Source organism: Cucurbita maxima, unplaced genomic scaffold (genome assembly GCF_002738345.1).
Source record: "Cucurbita maxima cultivar Rimu unplaced genomic scaffold, Cmax_1.0 Cma_Scf00017, whole genome shotgun sequence".
In the NCBI taxonomy this organism is placed as follows: domain Eukaryota; kingdom Viridiplantae; phylum Streptophyta; class Magnoliopsida; order Cucurbitales; family Cucurbitaceae; genus Cucurbita; species Cucurbita maxima.
Window position 1 is genome coordinate 2,544,563 of NW_019272033.1, and position 21,774 is coordinate 2,566,336.

General features: G+C 36.3%; 5 protein-coding genes across 9 annotated transcripts; 3 read left to right on the forward strand and 2 right to left on the reverse strand.

Annotated features, from left to right (window-relative positions):
* The first annotated feature begins 441 nt into the window (after window positions 1-441).
* On the forward strand, window positions 442-6,184 carry LOC111492130 (RNA pseudouridine synthase 3, mitochondrial). Of its 2 annotated transcripts, none has more exons than XM_023141358.1 (10): window positions 442-831; window positions 1,320-1,642; window positions 2,116-2,181; window positions 2,341-2,499; window positions 2,784-2,831; window positions 2,946-3,026; window positions 4,227-4,343; window positions 4,490-4,591; window positions 4,868-5,026; window positions 5,548-6,184. In XM_023141358.1, the coding sequence occupies exons 2-10, from the start codon at window positions 1,331-1,333 to the stop codon at window positions 5,923-5,925; spliced, it is 1,422 nt and encodes a 473-aa protein (XP_022997126.1). In that variant the 5' UTR covers window positions 442-831; window positions 1,320-1,330; the 3' UTR covers window positions 5,926-6,184. The 2 variants fall into 2 exon arrangements, with proteins under 2 accessions (XP_022997126.1, XP_022997125.1); XM_023141357.1 differs by having other exon boundaries at window positions 1,327-1,642; window positions 5,548-6,183.
* A 658-nt stretch (window positions 6,185-6,842) lies between these two features.
* Window positions 6,843-12,033, forward strand: LOC111492230 (nudix hydrolase 16, mitochondrial-like). Of its 2 annotated transcripts, XM_023141508.1 has the most exons (5): window positions 6,843-7,268; window positions 7,969-8,083; window positions 8,366-8,449; window positions 11,397-11,862; window positions 11,916-12,033. In XM_023141508.1, exons 1-4 carry the CDS (start codon window positions 7,198-7,200, stop codon window positions 11,646-11,648), a joined length of 522 nt encoding a protein of 173 aa, XP_022997276.1. In that variant the 5' UTR covers window positions 6,843-7,197; the 3' UTR covers window positions 11,649-11,862; window positions 11,916-12,033. The 2 variants fall into 2 exon arrangements, with proteins under 2 accessions (XP_022997276.1, XP_022997277.1); XM_023141509.1 differs by lacking the exon at window positions 11,916-12,033 and having other exon boundaries at window positions 6,846-7,238; window positions 11,397-11,770.
* Window positions 12,034-14,049: 2,016 nt separating this feature from the next.
* Window positions 14,050-15,422, forward strand: LOC111492182 (probable carboxylesterase 15). Its single transcript, XM_023141442.1, has one exon. The coding sequence runs from the start codon at window positions 14,264-14,266 to the stop codon at window positions 15,269-15,271; it is 1,008 nt and encodes a 335-aa protein (XP_022997210.1). The 5' UTR covers window positions 14,050-14,263; the 3' UTR covers window positions 15,272-15,422.
* Window positions 15,423-17,411: 1,989 nt separating this feature from the next.
* LOC111492227 (putative RING-H2 finger protein ATL69) lies at window positions 17,412-18,097 on the reverse strand. Its single transcript, XM_023141504.1, has one exon. It carries the CDS (start codon window positions 18,053-18,055, stop codon window positions 17,519-17,521), a length of 537 nt encoding a protein of 178 aa, XP_022997272.1. The 5' UTR covers window positions 18,056-18,097; the 3' UTR covers window positions 17,412-17,518.
* A 435-nt stretch (window positions 18,098-18,532) lies between these two features.
* LOC111492128 (uncharacterized CRM domain-containing protein At3g25440, chloroplastic) lies at window positions 18,533-21,752 on the reverse strand. Of its 3 annotated transcripts, none has more exons than XM_023141355.1 (4): window positions 21,073-21,752; window positions 19,409-19,816; window positions 19,109-19,268; window positions 18,533-19,030 (listed from the first exon to the last, which is right to left on the reverse strand). In XM_023141355.1, the coding sequence occupies exons 1-4, from the start codon at window positions 21,601-21,603 to the stop codon at window positions 18,759-18,761; spliced, it is 1,371 nt and encodes a 456-aa protein (XP_022997123.1). In that variant the 5' UTR covers window positions 21,604-21,752; the 3' UTR covers window positions 18,533-18,758. The 3 variants fall into 3 exon arrangements, with proteins under 3 accessions (XP_022997123.1, XP_022997122.1, XP_022997121.1); XM_023141354.1 differs by having other exon boundaries at window positions 18,533-18,681; window positions 18,712-19,268; window positions 21,073-21,751; XM_023141353.1 differs by having other exon boundaries at window positions 18,533-19,268; window positions 21,073-21,751.
* Between the last annotated feature and the right edge of the window lie 22 nt (window positions 21,753-21,774).

Sequence of the window (21,774 nt, forward strand, 5' to 3'; positions counted from 1 at the left end):
CTCTTAAAACCGAGGCCAGAGGTTCGAGCATACGTTGTTTGGCCGTAGGCGACGCAAGAACGAATTGACTTAGCTTACTTGTCGCTGGAAAGTGAGTGCCGCACAATCACAAGTCCGCTGCCATAAAAAATGCGATTGTGACACTAGGCTCCTAAGAGAGTGATTGTGAATTCCCACATTGGTCGGAGGATGCTGGGCCCACGAAGGCGAGATCCCACGTCGGTTGGAAATGAGAACGAAACATTCCTCATAAAAATGTGAAAACCTCTTCCTATTAGATGCGTTTTAAAACTGTGAGACTGACGACAATATGTAACGGGTTAAAATAGACAACATCGACTAACAGAAAACTTAGACCTTTGGACATGGTCGAGCCCGTCCTAAACTAAGACTAATGCAAGGTGAAACCCAAGAAAAGAACCAAGTCAAATTCACGTTGTTCTGCACGTCCATTAGGTCAATTGGAACTTCTAACCGCCCCACTTCGCGCCAGTTGGTAGTAGGAAAGTTCTCCGTCGACACTAGAAAGGAGCTAGGGGACGGGAGTGAGCTCTGAAGCGTAGCATCATCTTCCATCACGAGCGAATCTGGAGACGTTGGGTATCCATATTTGATTTATAGCTTGAAGGCAGGCAAACCGACGCCCCACCTCCCGTCTCCCCTCCTCTCGCCTAGTAGTACTCGCACATCGACTTCAGTCGGTAGAGAAACAGGCGGGAGCAGCCAAAGGGGCACTTAATTTTGTTTACACTTTCCCCCTTCCATTAACGGGCGGAAGCGACCTGCAAGCATATTTGTCGGCATTCTCTCAATCGCTGATCATCTACGGAGGTAATTTATGGGTTGTTTTTCGTCTCTGTTATTGATTAGAATCAAAATTTCCCTGTTTAGTACCATAATTTAGGGGTTGTGTCCCCAGTATTCGTTTCTCTCTCACTCGGGAATCATCCATCAATTTTAGGATCAAACTACTAGCTGTCTAATCTTGCATAATTGATTGCCTGGTCTGCTCTAAAACTTGGCACACTTTCTCAGTCATTAAAATGATAATTAACTTCTCTGTCCGTTTTGATCAATGTTGTTGTGATTTACAAATGGCTGTGCTAAGCTTGATAGAAATTTAGCATATAAAAAAAGAAGTAAAGCTTCGAATCAGGCTGATTAGAGTATTTCATGTTTGCAACAAGTAGAGATTGAATGAAAATCTCCGAGGTTGAAAATAAGGGTCACTGTTGAAATTGAAATTAACACACTTGTACACAGGGAAATCGATTAAGCTACAAAAAAAACCACCACTTAGGGGCTGTTTTGCTTGAAAGATTGCAGGATTATGCGGCAGAGCATACGACGACATCTTTTACTTGCAGCCAGATACTACTCTAGAATTTCTCCTCCTCCACCTGCTTATGCCAGGCCTGTCATTAGAGTTTCCAACAACGTAGCGCAGTTGGGTAGTCCTAAAGAAGGCTCAAAGCCCCGGCAGCTCCTATCGCTGCCCCCATTTCCTGGCTACCCTTTGCCCAGGAAGAATCAGATTGGTTTCTCTGGGGAGTCAACTCATGTCACTGCCATAACATGGGTCAAGCATTACTTTGATGAAATTCATGATTCTGTAATTCAGTCCCATTTCAGAAAAGGTCTTGTAAGTAAGAACACTTACTCCTCTTTTAGCCAATTGGTCTTGTCCTTTTGTCTTTTTCCTGCTATATTTATAGTTTTGTTGGCTTTTTGTAACTTTTGTAATGTCGAGAATCTCCGTCATATTTTTGAGCTGTGAGATCAGTGCTAACTTGTAAGTTGTAAATACTAATGGGAACTTAAACTCTTCTTGCTTGTTTAAAATAGTTGAGTTCCATATATAAACTTACATTGCCACTGTGGGAAAAAGTACATTGGACTTGTTTTCTTTTGGAGTTTCAGTTGGTGTCCGCGGAAAAACTGAATTAATGACTTGCGTGTATATATGTTTAAGGATATACCACAACTTCAATGTTACTTATGAAATTAAACTCTCTCTCTCTCTCTCTCTCTCTCTCTCTCTCTCTCTCTCTCTTAGAAAAGGGATCGGTGGTTATCTATCCAATTCTGGGTTTAAATTTATCTTCCTTTTTCCAGGTCCAGGTGCAATGTCCACAATCAGGTGGCTTGGATGGAGAAGGAAATTTGAAACCTATGAGAAAGGTGTTGTTTCTTGAATAAATAGCCTATTATCTTATGGTTCATTTTTTAGAAGCTCCTGATATGTTGTTAGTGCGTATGTATTATCTGGTTTCATTTACTTATTGAAGTCATTCTTTGTTGGTCTTTAAGGCTATTAACTCATTACCATATGACTTTCAGATTAGGAGTAATGAGATTATGGAAACTGGGGCACGAGTCCATATACCTGTGTCCGTTGCAGAGATGAGGGTTTCTAGGAGATTTGACACTATACCAAGTGGCACATTGCACCCAAACGCGGATGAAATCAAGTATTTGCAAAGACTTGTCAAGTACAAGGCAAGTATTGAGTTTAACTTGCATTCTCCTCTTTGCTGTTTGCTGCAATTTATGCATCTCCCAGTGTTTTATCCATTGACGTACAAGAAGCAGTTGCTATATACTTGGTATGGGAAGATCCACATAGATATACTCATTTTCTTATGTACAATCAACAATGAACCTTGGTTGAGATTGATGAATGATTAATTCCCTTCTCTCTATTGCTTCATTTTATCCTGGCATGTGATTTCTGTTGTATGCTAAACATGATTTCATTTGATTGTTTATTTTGTAAATTTCAGGATTCTGCTATTCTCGTGTTAAATAAACCCCCCAGACTACCCGTCAAGGTTTACCTCGTAATCTCTTATAGTTTTCTATTTTATTTCTGGTGGTCGGTGGGAAGGTGGGGTGGGAGGTAAAGTAGGTGCTCTGATATTTTGAAACAATTATGGTTTTGACAGGGGAATCTTCCAGTTCATAATAGTATGGATGCGTTGGCGGCTGCTGCATTATCTTATGATTATGATGACGGTCCCAAGTTGGTAAGCTTCTTGTTCACGTTCAAGTAACTTATGTAGATATTGTTATTAAAAGACTCTGTAATGAGAAAGAAAACAGCTAAGTAATTATGTTAATGTGTCATTGATGGATACTTAAGGGAATAAGAAACGAAACTTTTCATTGATGAACTGAAAACGACTAATACTCAAAGGTACAAACTCCACATATGAGTGAAAGAAAGAAAACAAAAAAATCATAAAAAGTAAGTAATCTAATGAGCATAACAAAATAATTGTCAACCAAAGAAATCCCAAATACAGCTCTAGAAACAAAATCAAGACTAAAAACTGACAACAACAACACTTGAAGGCAGCGGCAAGAAACCAAAAGGCCGAGAATACCAAGAACCCGAATCCAAGAAGGAAAACAACCAGGAGGCAAACAAAGAGTCTGAAACTACGAGACAAGCAAAGAGAAAACTCTACACTGCACTGGACACATTAAGCACTCTTCCAGAAGGAAACAAAACCGTGATATGCCAAGGGTAGGGACAAAATCAAACCTGAACACGGTTGTCATCAGCAAGAGTAGGCCGCAAGAAGTAGAAATATAGAGAATCAAATTTTCTTGGAACTGAGGAAGGATGAAGTGAAAACTCGTTGTCATAGTCCCGAAGTAAGGAAACTAGAGCTTTTGAAAACAATTTTCAGAAAAATAATTCAAGGTGTTATTTGTGTTGGGCAAGATGAACTCCACACTACTCACACTAATCTCTGAATCGGCATCCCAATCATCATTACCTAAAAGGAGAATTAAGAAGCTAAAGATCTTCATGAAATGTGTTATGGGAATAAGATGGGTTGATGCCGCTGCCAGGGCGTTGTAATTCAATTGGAAATCTTCGTAATGTACAATAAAAGTACTTGCTACTTGTAGCAATTACTAAGGTATGTATTTCCTAGACATGGGATAAATTTCGATAGATAAAGCTCCTTTTTAGTGGGTTTTTCTTCATTTTGTATAGCCCGAAGCTTGGGTTTTCATTGAAAAGTTTATCCCAACTGAAGGAAGTTACACAGAAATTAAGTTTCCTCTTTATTCATTTCAAGAATTGTTTATTCCTTCAAAATAAGGACGTAGAAGCTAGTGTTATTTCTTATTTTTCAACCTGTTTCATTTTTGGTTGCGTTGCTCTATATTTAATGCTCTTCCTCTGTCTATTCTTATGGATGCACATTTAGGTTCACCGTTTGGATAGAGAAAGCAGCGGGATTATCTTGATGGGGAGAACAAAGGAAAGTGTAGCCCACCTACAATGGCTATTTAGCAATATAAGAAATGCGAAATCTTCATGTAAGGTGCTTAATAAAAACTGCATTGAAGCTTAAACGAAAACAAAGAAGAGGTTTATCTTTAAGATGTTTACCTAGTATAACTACGGCTCAAAAATGTTCTAAAATTTCTAACTGTTAATAGTTTACAATATGCTCAACAATGATTTCAGGCTTGGGACGAGGCGTGTAATGCAACATATCAAAAGTATTGGGCGTTAGTAATTGGTTGCCCCAGAGAAAGAGAAGGCCTAATCTCGGCTCCCTTGTCAAAGGTTCTCTCTCTCTCTCTCTCTCTCTGGGATCAATGTTAATGATTCTCAGTCTTTTCAGGTGCAGTAATGTACTCTGGAATTGTTAATAATTAGAGATCAGTATTTTCTAATAAGTTGATAATTAGACTACAATCATATGGTTGGCAGTTGGTTTATATGTCGATCGTTACGCCTTTAGAAACTGTTCAACATATCTTCAAGAACTTGAGAATATGGCCCAAACAAGTTTTTCAAGGAACATTTCATGTCGTTTTACTTGTGTTATAATGTTTGTAGGTGCTTCTTGATGATGGGAAGACCGAGAGGGTTGTCTTGGCAAACAAAACATCCTTTGAAGCTTCTCAGGAGGCAATCACTGAATATCGTGTGCTTGGTCCCACAATAAATGGTTGTTCATGGATTGAACTATGCCCACGCACGAGCCGAAAGCATCAGGTACTTCAAGCTCTCTCGCTTTTCTACGAACAGACTCATTCAAATTTATGCATGAAAATCTTAGGGGAAGCTATCCTTTTGATCCATAGGTTTTTAGTCTAGTTTTGTTTTGGTCTCTAGGTTTCAAAATGTTACACTTTTACTCCTTAGTTATGAATTTAATTTTCATTTGATCTAGTTTTATTGAAGTTTAATTTTCATTTGGCCTCTAGGTTTCACCATTTTACCCATTTACTTTCCGTTTCCATTAATGTTCACTTTTGATCTTTGATGTTAACTTCTAGTTAATTCATTACTCGTTAACACGAAAAGACCAAAATGAGTATTTAATGGAGATAAAAGTGTAAATATGGTACCAAAGGACCAAATGGAAACAAAAACTCAAAGATAAAAATGTAACATTTTGTAATCTAGAAACCGAACGAAAATTACTCGGGTAGAAGTGAACCATTTTGAAATTCAAACGAATAGAAATGATATTTTTTCCAAATCTTTAAACTGTATGATTTGCCATCTTTCAGCTACGGATCCATTGTGCTGAAGCTCTGGGCACACCCATTGTTGGTGACTACAAATACGGTTGGTTTGTACATCGGACGTGGAAACAAATGCCCCGGGTCGACATCGAGCCAATAAGTGGGAAGCCATACAAGTTGCGAAGGCCGAAAGGGTTGGATGTGCAAAAGGGGAGTGTTTTATCCAAGGTGCCCTTGTTACATCTTCATTGCAGAGAGCTTGTTCTTCCCAATTTAGCGAAGTTCCTTAATGTTTTGGATGACAAAAGGTCGATCAGCCACCACCGGGTATCTAACTTGAACTCAGATCTCTTACGTTTTGTAGCCAGAATGCCGTCCCATATGAGAATTAGCTGGAATTTGATGTCTTCCTATTTAGTATGAGTAACTTAGAGTTATCATAGGTAGATTGTAATAGGATTATTTATTCATTTGTTGTTTTTATTTTTCGGTTAAAATATATATATTTAGCGAGTGAACTTCTCTTGATCACTTTCTCACACTCAATCGCACAGTTTTGAGACTCGAAACAATTTGAGAAAGCAATGTTTGGGATGTCCTAATTATGAAGTTGACTTGTGAGTTGATTCTCGATAAGTATGTTCGAGCGAAGGTTGTGACATCCTAAGAGATGGTCCGACGAAGAGAAAAAAATCGTAATGGGATTTAAGTTCCCCTTATAAATTATTACTCCATACAATTCGAATAGTACGACTATGTCACAATACATGAACAATACACTGTGTTTATTTTATTTATGGTTAATTGTATTATTTATATTTTAAAAATAAATCATTCTTTACTTATTTGAAATTACATAATATTTTTTTTTTTTTACTATTTTAATGATTATAATAACTAATAAATAATTTAAATGGATGCACTTATGATTTAATTATTAATTTAGAATTTACTTAATCTAGGAAAAATTATCATAAAAGTAAAATACAAACTTACTATATATACTTTTAAGATTTAAATTTATTAATTTTAAAAATTTAAGTGATAAAATAGTAAAGTTTAGGAAATATAAATGGATAATTGTTGGTATTATTATTTATTTTTATATTAAAAATTAAATTGAATTTTATTATTATTTGGGAAAGGGGAAGGAAACAAAAATTAGGCCCGCGGAATCGAAGCGTTTTGAAAAAATCGGAGCTTTTTACGGCGCACGAGGAAAGACTACTTCAAAGCTTTCAAATCGCGAAGCATTTCCATCCAACAGAACGGCACTTTTACCATTTTACCCTTACCCGTTGATCTCAACGGTCATCTTCCCCTCCATATATATTTCCTTGGTGCTGAATCCACCGGATTCTCCCAAACCCTTCTGGACCCACTGTTTTCCCTTTTGACCATCAAATCCCCTCCCCTGTTTTGACCCAACCCCACCGCCAGATCCGCTTCAGCCGCAACCTCCTCCATCTCGGTTCCTCTCCTTTCTGCAACCAACTACCTCTCCCCAACCCTAACAATCGACAATCATCGCCACTGTTCCATGGAGTTTGAGATCGTCTTTGACTGTCCATTCTGAGAGAGATTGACAATGGCGGAATTTTTCCTCTGCTGTAGCGATGTGCAGGATTTTGCATTCGTCTCAAAACGCTGAGCCCGACGGACGATAGTTTTTGTATACGTATATATTTGTTTAGTATGTCTGATTTGGTGGCCCGCACTGGACGGCATCAGCAGCGGTACGATGCCGGTTGTCGCCTTGTTGCTGGGTACATTCCCACCAATATATTATTTATATATTTACATTTTTAATATTCGTAGACTCCAGTGATTTGATGTTTATATATCTGTGTATCTATAAGTCGTTTTCGTGGACCATTCTTGTCAAAGGTTGGTGAAAATGAGGTTGTCGGCAATGTCATTTACGTTTCTTTTTACTACCCTTGTGGAAATTGACTGCTTTGATTTTCACTGTGGTTCTTGCTTGGGTATCGGTGGTTTGTGATTCGTTGTTGGGTTCTTTTATCGATTAGGGGTTTCGAGAAGTCTCGATTTGGATCTGAGAATTTATTGATATATGACGTGTAATACTGGAAATATGATTGGTTGGCTGGTGAGTCCTAATTTCTACTTTGAGGCTCTTACTACACATCTCCTGTGATGATGTAGATTATTCACAATTTATCACTCTCTTTTATGCTTCTTTAATACTTTCTTGTAGTTAATAAGTGATGGTTCATTTGAAATTTAACTAAATTTCCCTTAAGAATTGCATTATACTCTGGGGCTACTCCTGTACATCTCCTATGACGTTGTGCATTATTCACAATTCTGAAGTTTTTATGTTTTTTTTTCTTTAACTAAAATGCAATTGATGCATGAACTTCATGTCTAGTCACAAGGTTAACTTATGACAGGAATGCCTCGCCTGCATTTTCTGTTGATGCTAATTTTGCTATTCTTTTGTAGGTGTATTCCTTTTAGGTATAGAAGTTCCGATGGCAGCAGTGATGAAGTTTCAGATAAAGTAGTGGAGGTGCTTATGATTGACACACCTAGTGGACCGGGCCTTTTGTTCCCAAAGGTATAAGTTGTCCCCCTAACACTACACCCGAACATGTTATTTATTCCAAAATGAGGTTGCTTGCAACTTTTCAAATTTAATGAAAAGTGCTTGTTTGTTGTTAAAAAAAGGAAAAAAAAATGAGAATACATAAATTTGATTTGAGTTTTTTACCATATATAGTGTCATAGTTTGCAAAATTTTCTATGTCGGGAACTTAAGGTTGAACTTCTGCTTTTTTGCTTCTCTCATATGAAGTATACAAGCTTATTTTATCTCTAATATCAGCATTTTCTTTAAAAGGGAGGCTGGGAGAATGATGAGACGGTGGAGGAGGCTGCTGTAAGGGAAGCTATTGAAGAAGCGGGCGTTCGTGGTCAACTTATGGTGAAATAGTACTTTAATTTAATGCTTGAAATGAATTTTCTTGAGCGTCAAAAGTTTTTATTGTACTCTATAATAGTGATAGCTTTGTTCTCATTGTTTTTTTTGTGAAAATTAAGGTTTTCCCATCTAACATATATAAAGAACATGGTTGAAATAGGAGTTTTTTAGAGTATTGTTTTTAATACCTTTTCCTTTGATTTTTTTTTTGTTTTTTTGTTTTTTTTTTTGTTTGATGTTGTTGTTGTCCTTGTTGTGAAGGAGTAATGAATTTTTTTAACTCATCATTAGTAGAACAGATAGAGTTAGGATGAAGACTAAAGGTATTGGGTTGTGACTGATAAGAAACTAAGGCTACCAATCCACTTCGTATATCTTTCTTTATCAAAACAATTTTTAATTGGTGTTTCTATGTGAGTTACTTTACATTTTTTTCCTTTGAACTAGTACCTCATTGACTTCGTGGCTATCCATTTGATATTTGACCGGTAGTTTCATGAGTCATGAAAGTTGCAATTTGCTTTAATTTAATGAGACAATGTGGGATTTTGCTGGTCTATGGTCACCAAGTCTAAGTCCAAAGGTGGGTAATCCTAGGGCTAAAAGCATAGAGATTTTGCGAGTTTCAGTGACAAATCTAGAGGAAGCATTATTGATTGTTAGTTGTTGCCTTGGTGATGATTACTTTAAGGTGTTGGTGTTGTTTACATCTAGCCAAAAACTTCTAATAGGACAACAAAGATTTTGGGTTGTCCTTTGGGTTGATAAAATCTTATATATGAGTGGTATCTATGCAGAAACTATGAGGGTTATGAATCACAAATCAAAGTCCATCACTATCCATCCTTAAGGCTTGTATACTAAGCTTCTATAAGGAAGATTGGAGAGTTAGTGAAAGTACTTCCATTAATTCAACAATATTAGTTTCCTCTAAGTTTAGTAGATTTAAAATATTTTTACTATTTTATCGTCAAGGGGAAAGGAAAACTCCTACATCTACCTCCCCTGAAAGTTCTTGATCCACCACTCTGGAAAAGCATCTTTTTGGAAAGAAGGAAACTTTGCTGCTAGAAGTAGCATAAAGAACACCATTAACAGTATATCCTTGGTAATTTAAATTTGGAAGGACTAAAGGAGTGATGACTACTTTGCTTCCCGAAAACAATGCCGGTCAGAAGAAGCAGATCAACTCAAAGGCCCAGGAATTTTTGGTGGGAGATATGAAGTGGACTTCCAGGAGGATCTTGACCCATTACGGTGGCTGGTAGATATGCGTAAAAGCGAACTTCAGGGTAACTGGAGAGCTATTTTCACTCTGAGAAAAAAGTTTTCTTGGAATGAAGTTTTTAAAAAGCTGTTTTTGGTTTTGGCTGGAAAGAAATGCTATAGATTTTGCAGGGACAAGAGAAGTGGAAGATAGTAAGATTTAATGATTTTCTTTGCTGCTCTTTAAAGAATCTTCTGTGTTTATTACAACCCCTTTTTGATCCACACAAGTTGGAGGGTTTTTTTAGACTCCCTTACTTATAGGATGTTTTGGTTTAGCCGTTTTACCTCATTTTGAATATCAGAGAGTACTTCTTGCGAAAGTAAAATATAACTTCTATATTTACATTTTAACATGGCTTGTATTGCATAGAAAGTTCACCTAACTGTGGTTATTTGATTGTCATTCTTCCTTTATTTATTTATTTCCGTCATAAATTAGTTTATATGTCAAACTTATTGTATAGTAGTTTTATCTGTGTAAACTATTTGTAGATTGTTTAATGTTATAGCTCAATTGAGACTACTTGCATTATTTGCGAAGCATGCCAGCTTAGGTTACTACAATGGTCATATTTCTTTTGTATTTCCTTGGCTAGGGGTGAATACCTCGTTATCCCCTTTTTTCTTTTATCTTTCTGTTTTATTTGCTGAAATTATTTCTTAGAAAGTTGCATATCCAATAGCATTATCTTTAGACAGAACCCTCCAACCATATGGCTAATGGATATAAAAGATGACTCAACATTTGGAGGTCAAAGTAGAACTTCTTAGACTTTACCTGGTTTCATTTAATGTTATAATGTTTCAAATGTTTTGTTGTTTTATGTTAATTGAACGTCCAAATTAGATAATTATAAGGAGGAATAAGCTTGGTCATGTTCTTTTCTGTTATATCTACACTTCTTTGTGATTGGGTAATGTTGCTGATCCATTCCGTGGCGCGAAATCCCTCATTGGCTAAACAATCATTTGGATGACTGTTAGGATTGTTTGGAGTTGTCTTACCATGGATGTGTGTGGCTGGGCAATTGTTTGGTTTCTGTTCTTTGGAATGTGTCATGGTCTCTATCTCTTGCTGTTTAGCAGCTTCTTTGTTCATTGGCTTGTTTTATGGAAAAAAAAAAAAAAGAAAAAGAACTCTTTATGGTGTAATGTTGAGTTTGCTTCCCCTTTAGATTCAAGCCTGCGGTACTTGAAAAGATGAGGAGATAATCAAAACGGGCCAAGGCCAGGCCATAGTGGGGGCAAGGGGGTGTCCCCCATGCCAAAGGGATATCAATCAAAAGGCTTGAGGGTGTCCCCCATGCCTAAGGGATATCAAACAGAAGGCTTGAGGGTGTCCCCCATGCCTATTCTTTGATATCCCTAAGTAAGTGCAGTTGTTAAAGTTGTCAAAGGGATATCAAACAAAAGGCTTGAGGGTGTCCCCCATGCCTATTCTTTGATATCCCTAAGTAAGTGCAGTTGTTAAAGTTGTCAAAGGTGATGTGTGAAGCAAAATAAGTGTGGCTTAAAAGTTCATAAATGAAACACCTCTATTAGATAGAGGTTTTCACACTTGGGGCAGTTACGTCTCTAAGGAGATGCACGGCTGCTTTTCTCTCTTTGTTGTTTTTGTATTTGTTTTCCTCCCATTTAGATTAGCCTGACACTAACTCTCCGTTGAAATCTCGGTTTTCAGGGATTCTTAGGAGACTATCACTTCAAGAGTAAAACACAGCAAGATGAGTTTACTCCGGACGGATTGTGTCGAGCAGCTATGTATGCTTTATTTGTGAACGAGGAGCTTGAGTCATGGCCGGAGCAGGACACGAGAAACAGAAGTTGGGTGACCATACCTGAGGCAATTGAAAACTGCAGGCACGCATGGATGAGGGATGCCCTTGTCAATGGCTTCAACAAATGGCATGCAGAAAACATGAGCGATGAATAACTTGAATCTTGAAATGTATGCACATTACGAAGTATATGGTGCATATGAACAAGTTATCTTTATGGATTGTTTTTTAGAGTCCCTTTTTCCCCTTCGCCAGCAAATCAAATCAAATCAAATCATGAAGAAATCAAGCAGTAGAACACTAACACTGATGATGTTGAAGGATTACATAGGCAACGTTTTGGTTGCTCATTTATTATAATACACTTCCGTATTAGTGACCCCTGATGTTTTTTATTCGGAGGGAATTCAATCCTTGTTTAAGCACTCCTTCAAGCTTCCTTGAAAGCTTTTACAAATGTATTTCAAATTTTCTTGTTCATTTATTACAAGTCTGATGAATTACATGCCATTTTTCAATATGATGGTATATATAGAGGGATATGAACTCGGAAAATTGCGTATTGGAATCGATAAAATTGAAATGGTGATGTTTGTCTTATTTAAGCACTCGTTGAAGCTTCAATCGATATGCTTTGTCCGCTGTGACCTGCTGTCAACCTCATAGTTTTAAAACGCATTTATTAGGTCCACACTTTTATAAGGAATGTTTTATCTTCCTTTCAACAATATTGTTTAGAGGGAGTACGTTTCTGTTAGTATCTATCTAATGTTTGTGTTCTTGATACTAGCAGATATTGTCCGTTGTCAACCTCATGGATTTAGATCATTTGATGACCGTTGTCAACCTCATGGATTTAGATCATTTGATGACCCGTCGACCTCACGATTTTGGATCATTTGATTACGTATTATCGAGTTTGTGAAAGACTTGATTTTTATTATTTATAAACACACCATTAGTCTTTTTTTAAAAAAACTCTTCGATTCCTTTTTTTAATTTGTTTTCAGACTTTGTTTCTTTTTTTTTGTTGGAAGAAAGCTCCTCCACTCAAAAAAGGTTTTGTTTTTTTTCCTTTTCTAGAAATAATTAATCATTAAATCTCTGTAATTTTAAACCTTATCATAATTGGAACAAACAGTCAATCAAATCACCATTAATTTTCTGCCCATAATTACTATAAAAAAATTCCACCAAAATTTGTAATAAATAGAAGTGTATATTAATTGAAAAATCCTAATTGTTATATTATCATAATATTTATTTATTTTTGAAAATTTCGAAGTATGACATTATTTTGTATGGAGTTGGATATTATTTAACAATAATTTATCAAAAAATAATTAAAATATTATGCTACAATAAAACACTTGAAAATGATTTAATTTAATTTTAAGATGGGGACTGCCGACTTACATTCAACCATAAAAAAAAGGTTTAATTATTTAAAATGGAATCTTTAAACTTTAAATTGAATATGGTTTTTATTTAATAATTTCGGTCAACAATTTACTTTATTTTTTAAAAAACAACAAATTATTGAACATTCATAACATGTTTTTTGACCGTTGACCAATTTATTTATAAATTTTATGAGCAATTTCCAAGGATATTCCTACTCATCTCTACAAGAAAATGCAATTCCGTTTTTAATTTTGAATTTGGTATAATAGATTCTTAAATTTTCAATTTTGATTTAAATAATTTTTTTTGTCGGATTAATTTTTTTTAAAATTAATTAATTTGTTACGTACAAATTTAAATTTTACAAAAATTTGGTGAATTCATGAATTTTTATGAAAGTTTAGAACTAAGTTTACCATTTGACTAAATAAATAAAAAATTGGATGTCTTCTGAAAAAAAATTGTATTTTAATTTCCGAATTTCCAAAAAGGAAAAAATAAAAAAGCCAATTATGTAATTTTTAGTATTTTCAGAAAATCAGAATTGATCTTTTTTTAGGTATAGACTTCATTTAAAGCAACCAATATATATATATATATATATGTATGTATATATTTCTCTTAATTTATTTGTGAATTAATTAACTAATTGATTCTGTTTCCCAGCATTAATATATAATTAATTGTTTAAATAAAATAAATTAATAATCATTCGTTTTTACAAATGAATGAATAGATTACTTATTTACTAAAACTATTAATTAATTAACAAATTAAGAAATTAGGGTTCATTATTAATTATTATAATTAATTACTTATTGTTTATTTACAACCAACACTAATTTTAATAATTTCTTGACATAACATAAGCATAATTAATTTATTCACATTAAATTTATAATTAATAATAATAAAATATGATTAATTAAAATTAAATAAATATTTTATTGTAATAAATTATCATGATTTATAAGATTATATCATTTAAATTAATTTACTATATATTTTATAATAAATTAAAACTAAAATTTTAATATTTTTTCTATAAAAATAAAATAATAATAAAAAAAAACTTCACAAAAATATTATTTATTTTATTTTTTATTGTCAAATATTATCTAAATTATAATGATAAAAATATTTTATCAACAATGAAAGCGACAGAAAACAAGAAGGAATTTGCAGAGAAAAGTATGGGTGATTTTCAGAGGAACTAACCTGAAATTGCGTCAGTAATTTCCTCTGTGTGTTCATTCCAATTTCCAGTTCTTATATAAACCGATCCATTGTTCTTCATCTTCTTCACACTTTCTTTTCAAATTCGATCCTCTTCTTCAGAAACTCTGTTTTTGTTCAGACGGATCCGATGACGAATGGAAAGAGCGTAATTCTCGACGTCTCTGGCTGGCTCAGGCTTTTCGACGACGGCTCCGTCGACCGGACCTGGACTGGACCGCCGGAGGTCAAGTTTGTGGCGGAGTCTGTGCCGCCTCACGACGACTTCATCGATGGAGTCGCCGTTCGCGACTTGGTGATTGATCGGGAGTCCGGTCTCCGTGTTCGGATTTATCTGCCGGAGGTAAAATGCAGCGGCGGAGAGAAATTGCCGGTTGTTGTTCATTTTCACGGCGGTGGATTTTGTATTAGCGAAGCGGATTGGTTTATGTATTATCATACTTATACCGACGTCGTGAAATCCGCCGAAGCAATTTGTGTGTCTGTTTACCTTCGCCGAGCGCCAGAGCATCGTCTTCCCGCGGCTGTCGACGACGGCTTCTCCGCTCTCAGGTGGTTGCAATCGGTGGCTCTAGGTCACGAAATCGAGCCTTGGATTATCGAAAATGCGGATTTCAATCGCGTTTTCCTAATCGGAGATAGCTCTGGCGGAAATCTTGTTCACTCTGTCGCTGCCCTAGCCGGAGAAGCCGATCTCTCTCCAGTGAAACTCGCCGGTGGAATTCCGATTCATCCTGGTTTCGTTCGGTCCGAACGAAGCAAGTCGGAGATCGAGAATCCACAATCGCCGTTCTTGACTCTGGATATGGTAGACAAATTTCTGAGCCTCGCACTACCGGAAGGGAGTACGAAGGATCATCCAATTACATGTCCAATGGGAGCCAACGCGCAGCCGCTTGAATCCCTAAATCTGCCGCCATTTCTTCTGTGCATCGCGGAGAAGGATCTGATCATCGACACCGAAATGGAGTATTACGAAGCAATGAAGGCAGCAAATAAAGAAGTAGAGATTCTGATGAGCAAAGGAATGGGACATAGCTTCTATCTCAACAAGATCGCCCTGAAAATGGACCCCGAAACAGCTGCAGCATCGGACCACCTCTTCGCCGGAATCGCTCGCTTCATCAAGCAGCATTAACAACGTTTTCCAGTGAATCTTTGGATCCCTCCGCCGTGGACAGTGAATGTTTATCTAAACTTACTCTACCGTAAAAAAAAAACACAAGTCTAGTTCTTATTTTCATTATCATTCAGTAAAGTTAATAAAAACTTTTCCCCTAATTCAAAACTGCTGCTGCGCCTCAAACCCGGGGAGAACCAGCTAGCTCTAGGTTCGAGTGACATTTCACCCCTAACCACAACTCATCCACTAATTAAACTTATTTTTTTAGTATAGTAAAATTAGAATTAATGTGAAATCTCATATTAGTTGGAACTTTATTATAACTGTGTGGAAACCTCTATCGAGTAAACAGTGTTTTAAAACTGAGGTTTGCTTGAACGGTTACAAATGGTATTAAAGCAAGACATTGACGTTGGTGGCCGCTAAAGGATTAGTTGAATAGTAGAATAAGTATTGATGGTAAGGATGCAAAAATCTCACTCTAATAAATACATTTTAAAACTTTGAAACTGATGACGAATAATAGTATGTAATCCGTTAAAACAGACAAACTTGAGTTAAACACTAAAGTAAACTAAAAATAATGAATGAAAAAACTTATGTGAAAATCTGAATTTTGTAAAAATAAAATTAAAATAGAAAGCGTAGAAGTGAATATCAACCAACCTAAGACTTGGACTATTGCTCGTTGACACTCTACTGACACTTAGACTTCTACCAAAAAAAAAATCATGTGATTCATATTTAAGAAAAAATGGGAAAAGAATATTTCAATATCGAAATATCTAATTGTTTAATTAAATTATTGGAAGGTAAAACATCACATCATTGATTGATCAATTCAACCTAATCTATACCGTTTGGATTGGATTATGAACTTATTTAAATTGAATTGATTTACGACTTCTCTTAAAACTAAATTGAATTGAATCGTACCACTTAAATTTTTAATTTAGATCATGACCATGCTATTTTAGATCTTAATTTGTTCAAGGGTCACTAGTAGATACATGCATGAATAGATACTATGTATTAAAGAGTCACTTGTACCTATGTAAATTTTTTTGATAATAAATGATAATGGAGAACGTCCCAAATTACCTATCTATATATATTAACATTAGTGGAAGAATTAGGAAATCAATCGAGAATTCTTTCATAATTTTACACAGTCATGTACTCTCAAAGAATTCTACCAAATTTCTCGGTTGTAATCTAAAATTTTAAATTTTAAAAACGTATAAAATACGAGAGAGGGAATGATCCTAATTAATGAACCATTTGAACGAAAGTGAATAAACAATGCAGCACAAAATCCGGCCGACTTTCATAAACACAACTTAGGGAAAATCATTTTTCAATTTCTAAGTTTTTTTTTTTTCACAAACTTCAATGAAATCACATGCTTCCATTAACTCAACAACTCAATTAAACTATTTATCTTATTTATTAAATTATGTTTAAAAATATTATCAATCATATAGGTTCGAGAATCTTTTATAAGACTATTAGTATTTTATTTATTAAATTATATTTCAAATAACTATAAATTATAGTTTATTACATTGACTCGATTTCTCTAATGTAAAATTTTGTAGTAACCAAGAAAAATGGACAATCATAGAGAAGAGGAAGGAAAGAGTTTCTAATTATTTCATAAAAATTGTACCAAATTTAATTCTATTCTACCAATCTATTTGACTATAAAGTTGAGATTTAGTGTTCATATTTTATAATAATTTTAAATAAATTTCGACTTTTTTTGTTCTTTGTCATTAATTCTGAAGTAATATGCTAACTAAACTATATAAATATCATTAAATTAATTATTTGTTAAAAAAAATATATTATTTTTTTAAAAATAAACCTTTTCTGACTAATTGTTATGAATTTCAGATAAAAATTAGGTTTAGAATAATAATATGAATCGAACTATGTGAAGATTAAAATTTTTGTTTAAATCTCAATTTCAATTCGAAAGTATTTGTTAGGACAGGTATGAAAGGTTTCTGAACGGTTAAAAAGAATAAATGTAATTTTTTAAAAAATAAATGAAAAAATTAGAAGGCAATTTTTCAATCTAACTTATTAGAAACAAAATGAAAGGAAATCGTGCACATTTATTAAAAAAATTAAAATACACAAAAGTGATGAACAGACACAAATCTATCAAAGCCTAATTGTGAAAAGTAGGTGAATAAATCAGACACAACTTGAGGGAGAAAATTTGTAAGCCCTAACCTGAAAATGTAGGGAAGAGGATCACCTGGCGTTGGAAGCCAGAGGCGCGAATTCGGAGAGAGGAGTAGCAACAGGGGTAGGAGCAGGGGAGTTTCGACACAGGGGGCAAGTGGCGCTCATCCGGAGCCATTCATCGACGCAAGCGGAGTGGAAACAGTGCCGGCAATCCGGAATGCAGCGGACGGAATCGTAGGGCTGGTAATCGGAGAGGCAAATGGAGCAAGGGCCGTGGTTTGGGGCCGGGAGACGGCGGCTCTCTCCGAGGACCAACTTAGGGTACGATTCGATGATGGAGCCGTCTAATCCAACCATGAGAACCACCACATTGTCGGCGGCGGGAGGGGGGAGAGGAGCGGAAGGTCTAGGTCTAGGTCTAGGGCGAGTGGATTTGGCGCGAATGCAAGCGTAGGAGACGAGCATTATGGTGGAGATAAAGACGAGGATGCTAACGGCGATGGCGATGCCGTAGCCGAGGCCGACGCCGGCGTGGGCGGGGGAAGCGGCGGCGGAGGAGGAGGAGGAGGAGGAGGAGGAGGAAGGGGGATCGGCGGAGGACATAACAGAGAGAAAGAGGAATTTGAAAATGGGAGTAGTAATGGAGGAAGGAGTGAATTTGGTGGGAATGGTGGGGCAAAGGGGACAGCGTTTGTTAAGGCACGCCGGGGTCCGCGGGAAAATTTTAAAATGAATTAAAATTAAAAATTAAAAATTAAAAAATAAAATTAAACTGCCTTTGACTTTTTGAGGATTTTTAAAGGCGTGGTTACCGTTTAAACCCCTAACTTTGGTTGTATTATTCAAACAAAATTTCATTATGGTTCTTAATCTTCTTTCTTTTTTTTTAATAACTTTTACTTTAAAATTTGTTAAAAATATATATATAAATTTTTAACCCTTTAATGAAGGATTATTGTACCCGTATGAACTTCTAATCTCATCAAATTGCACTTTAAACTTAAATATGTTGTGAGATCCCGCGTCAATTGGAGAGGAGAATGAAGCATTCTAGCGGTAGACTTGAGCTGTTACAAATGACACCAGAGCTAGATATTAGACAGTGTGCTAGCGAGAACGCCGAGCTCCAAGTAGGATAGATAGTGAGATTCCACGTTAATTTGAGAAGGGAACCAAACATTCCTTTATAAATGTTCAACAATTCTCAATAACCTCAGGCAAAGGAAGAAAATAGCTTGGGAAAACAACATATATAACAACATTATAAATATCAATTCATACCTTACTAGATTTGGCAACCCATTATCTATCTTCTTCTCTTCTTCAGCAGTGATGCCGAACGCAAGAACAATCGATCGACCTCGTCGAATTCAGGTGAATTGACATCTTCCTCCAATATTTTCGCTTGCTTAGAGTCCATGGATATCTCTCTAAATTGGTCGTGAAGATCTTCGGTTTCGCCTGAAAATTTTTCGAACTCTTTCAAATATAGAGGAGGCTCTTCCATTTCCTCATCGGCTTCTGTATCGGACTCGGTCTCAAACATATCAGACAAGTCCTCCGAGTCTGAACTCATTCCTGTATCCATAGGAGAAGAATCATCAGACCAGTGTTCACTAACTCTTCTGGCATCCTTTGACATAGCCTTGGATTTACTTGTGTCGCTTATGGTTTCTTGCACATGTTCAACAGAATCACCATTGTTCTTGCAGTTCAGTTTAGCCTGTGATTGTAATAACCTGAGGTCTTGTTCGAGTTTTGGAATATGCTTTCTCACTGCCTGAAGGCCGTCCCGATATTTCGATTTATCCAGAGCCTGCACGTCCGAAAGGAAACAATTTAGGATCAACCATTTACTTGCAGACATGAGCATATCAACGTGTGATTTTCGATCTCTTCGACAAATTCCGGGACAAACCGAAGGAACAAATAGCAGATAGAGATACATATACAAACCTTCTTTCGAGAGAGAGAGACCCTTGGGGACATTATCTCTGTGGGTGGCTGCGAGTAGTTCTTCCCCCTATACATGATTATGGTATTCTCTTCATGAATGTCAAGCACCATACCACCGGTCAATCTCGCTAGCTCTGCAGCGATCTCTTTGACCTCTTCCGGTGAAAACGTCTTTACTACCACCTTCACCGTTTGATGCTTCTTCCAGTGAAGATGCATATTCAAAACTACGCCCTGGAATATCCCACGTCTTCCAACCGGCACGTAATTCTTTCCCTTGATACCCATCTTCAGAAAGTAGAAGTGTTCTTCTGGTGTCAATATCTCTGGATCATGGGTTGTATCTGATGAATCAGCAGGCTCGATTTTTTCCAGAGCTTCGACAAACCTTTTCTCTTTTCGACGCGCCTATTATAGTGAAGCCGAAAATTAGTAAAAAAAAAATACAACGTTTATAAACCTTCCTTCTTTAAAGTCGATCAAGTAAATGAAATGTACTACAAGAGCTGGAATGCAGTTGGACTTTGAGAGAGACATCAAAATGTACCAAGCTTTAACTTCCTGTTACATTTACTATCATCGCAAACAAAAAGGTTGGATGATAGTTTGTTCCTAATAATCTAAGTAGAAACAAAGTTATTTCATCTTATCCAATTTAATAATGAAAATCTAAGTAGTAAACCTAAGCATAGCTCATGTAGCCAAGGGATATATCTCAGACAAAGTGATCAAAAGTTTGAATCTTCACTTCACATAAACCATAACCAGGGTACATGTAACAATCCAAACCTACTACTAGCGGATATTGTCCTCTTTAGGCTTTTCCATTTCGGATTTCCCTCAAGATTTTTAAAACGCGTCTGCTAGAGAGAGGTTTCCACACCCTTAAAAAAAAATGTTTCGGTCTCCTCCCCCAACCAACGTGAGATCTCACAGTACGTAAATAAACTTTTCTTCAAACAATAGTGTTGTTCATGCATTCAATATAATTGACCTCTACAATTTGATCTTATTCTCCAAAGCAGAGCAAAATTCCCCTGCTAGCATAAATTCTCCTCTTTGGGCTTTCTTTTTTGGGCTTCCCCTAAAGGTTTTTAAAACGCGTTTGGTAGAGAAAGGTTTCCACACCCTTATAAACAATGTTTCGTTCTCCTCCCTAACCGATGTGGGATCTCACAGTACATAAATAAAATTTTCTTTGAGCAATAGAGTTATTCATTCATTCAATATAATTGACCTCTACAATTTGATATTCTTCTCCAAAGCAGAGCTACCCAGTAATTTTTCTTGGGACATCCAAAGCATCAACTTATTCATCAACTCGAGACTTCCAAAACGAGTGCCACTTCCCTGCTAAGATTGTTCATGCAATCCATTCGTTTATAGGCCATGTTGACAACTTTGCACAAAGATCAATAGCCCAAGCCTAAATCATATCCCTAAAGAAACTAAAACCCTCCTAGAATCTTTGATCGAGTTAGCATTTACAGGAATTGGCTGAATCAAATCATCATTGGTAAGGAATAATCTCTCTAGTCTCTACCATATGCTGCTTACAGATATTTCTCAACGAAATTGCACTATGGTTTCACTCAAACATTTCATCAAACACCTTACAGACGTCAAGTCAAGTACTAATCAATCAGGGAAAGTTAGTAAAATACCTTATTCAATTTGAACAGAATTTTCTCTTCCGATGTCATTCTCTCATACTCTTTCTTCTTCTTCCACCTGAAAAACTTGAGCCACTTCACGACTGCTCTTTTACCCTTCAGCTTCTTCCTCGTCTTCTTCTTCTCCTCGCTACTACTTCCATCTGTAGAAGCAATAGCAGATTCCTCTCCACTTTTCTCTAAAGTATCGACGGAATTATCTGAATGAACCCACCGATACCCCACACCAGATCCAAACCTATTGCCGCCATTACAGGAAGGGTTCCATTTCTCGAGGAACGTGACATTCTTTCGCACAGCACCTATATCACGGAAGAATGAAAACGAAGCTTTGGGCTCCAAACCACCGTTTCTAACTGTTGTCTCCTCCGATCCATGGTTGAAAGCTCTTGTGTTCTTCCGAATGCAGCAATTTTCTGAACTACACAACAAAAACTCAATGATTTCGCCGGGACGATGAGAAAAAGTAGCAGTCGATGTTCGATATTTGAAAATCTTATTGAACCCTAAAGGAACAATCATGCTACGTAATCAAGAAAGAGAATCGGAACCGGAACCGGAAAGGGAGGACTCCGTTAGAGAAATTTCGATACCGGAGCTAACTCGACGGCCATTGCTGCGCTAAAGATTCCACTCTGCAAATTTAACTTCGAAAGATCATTCACTAAAACTTTGCATTTTCAATCCTCAATT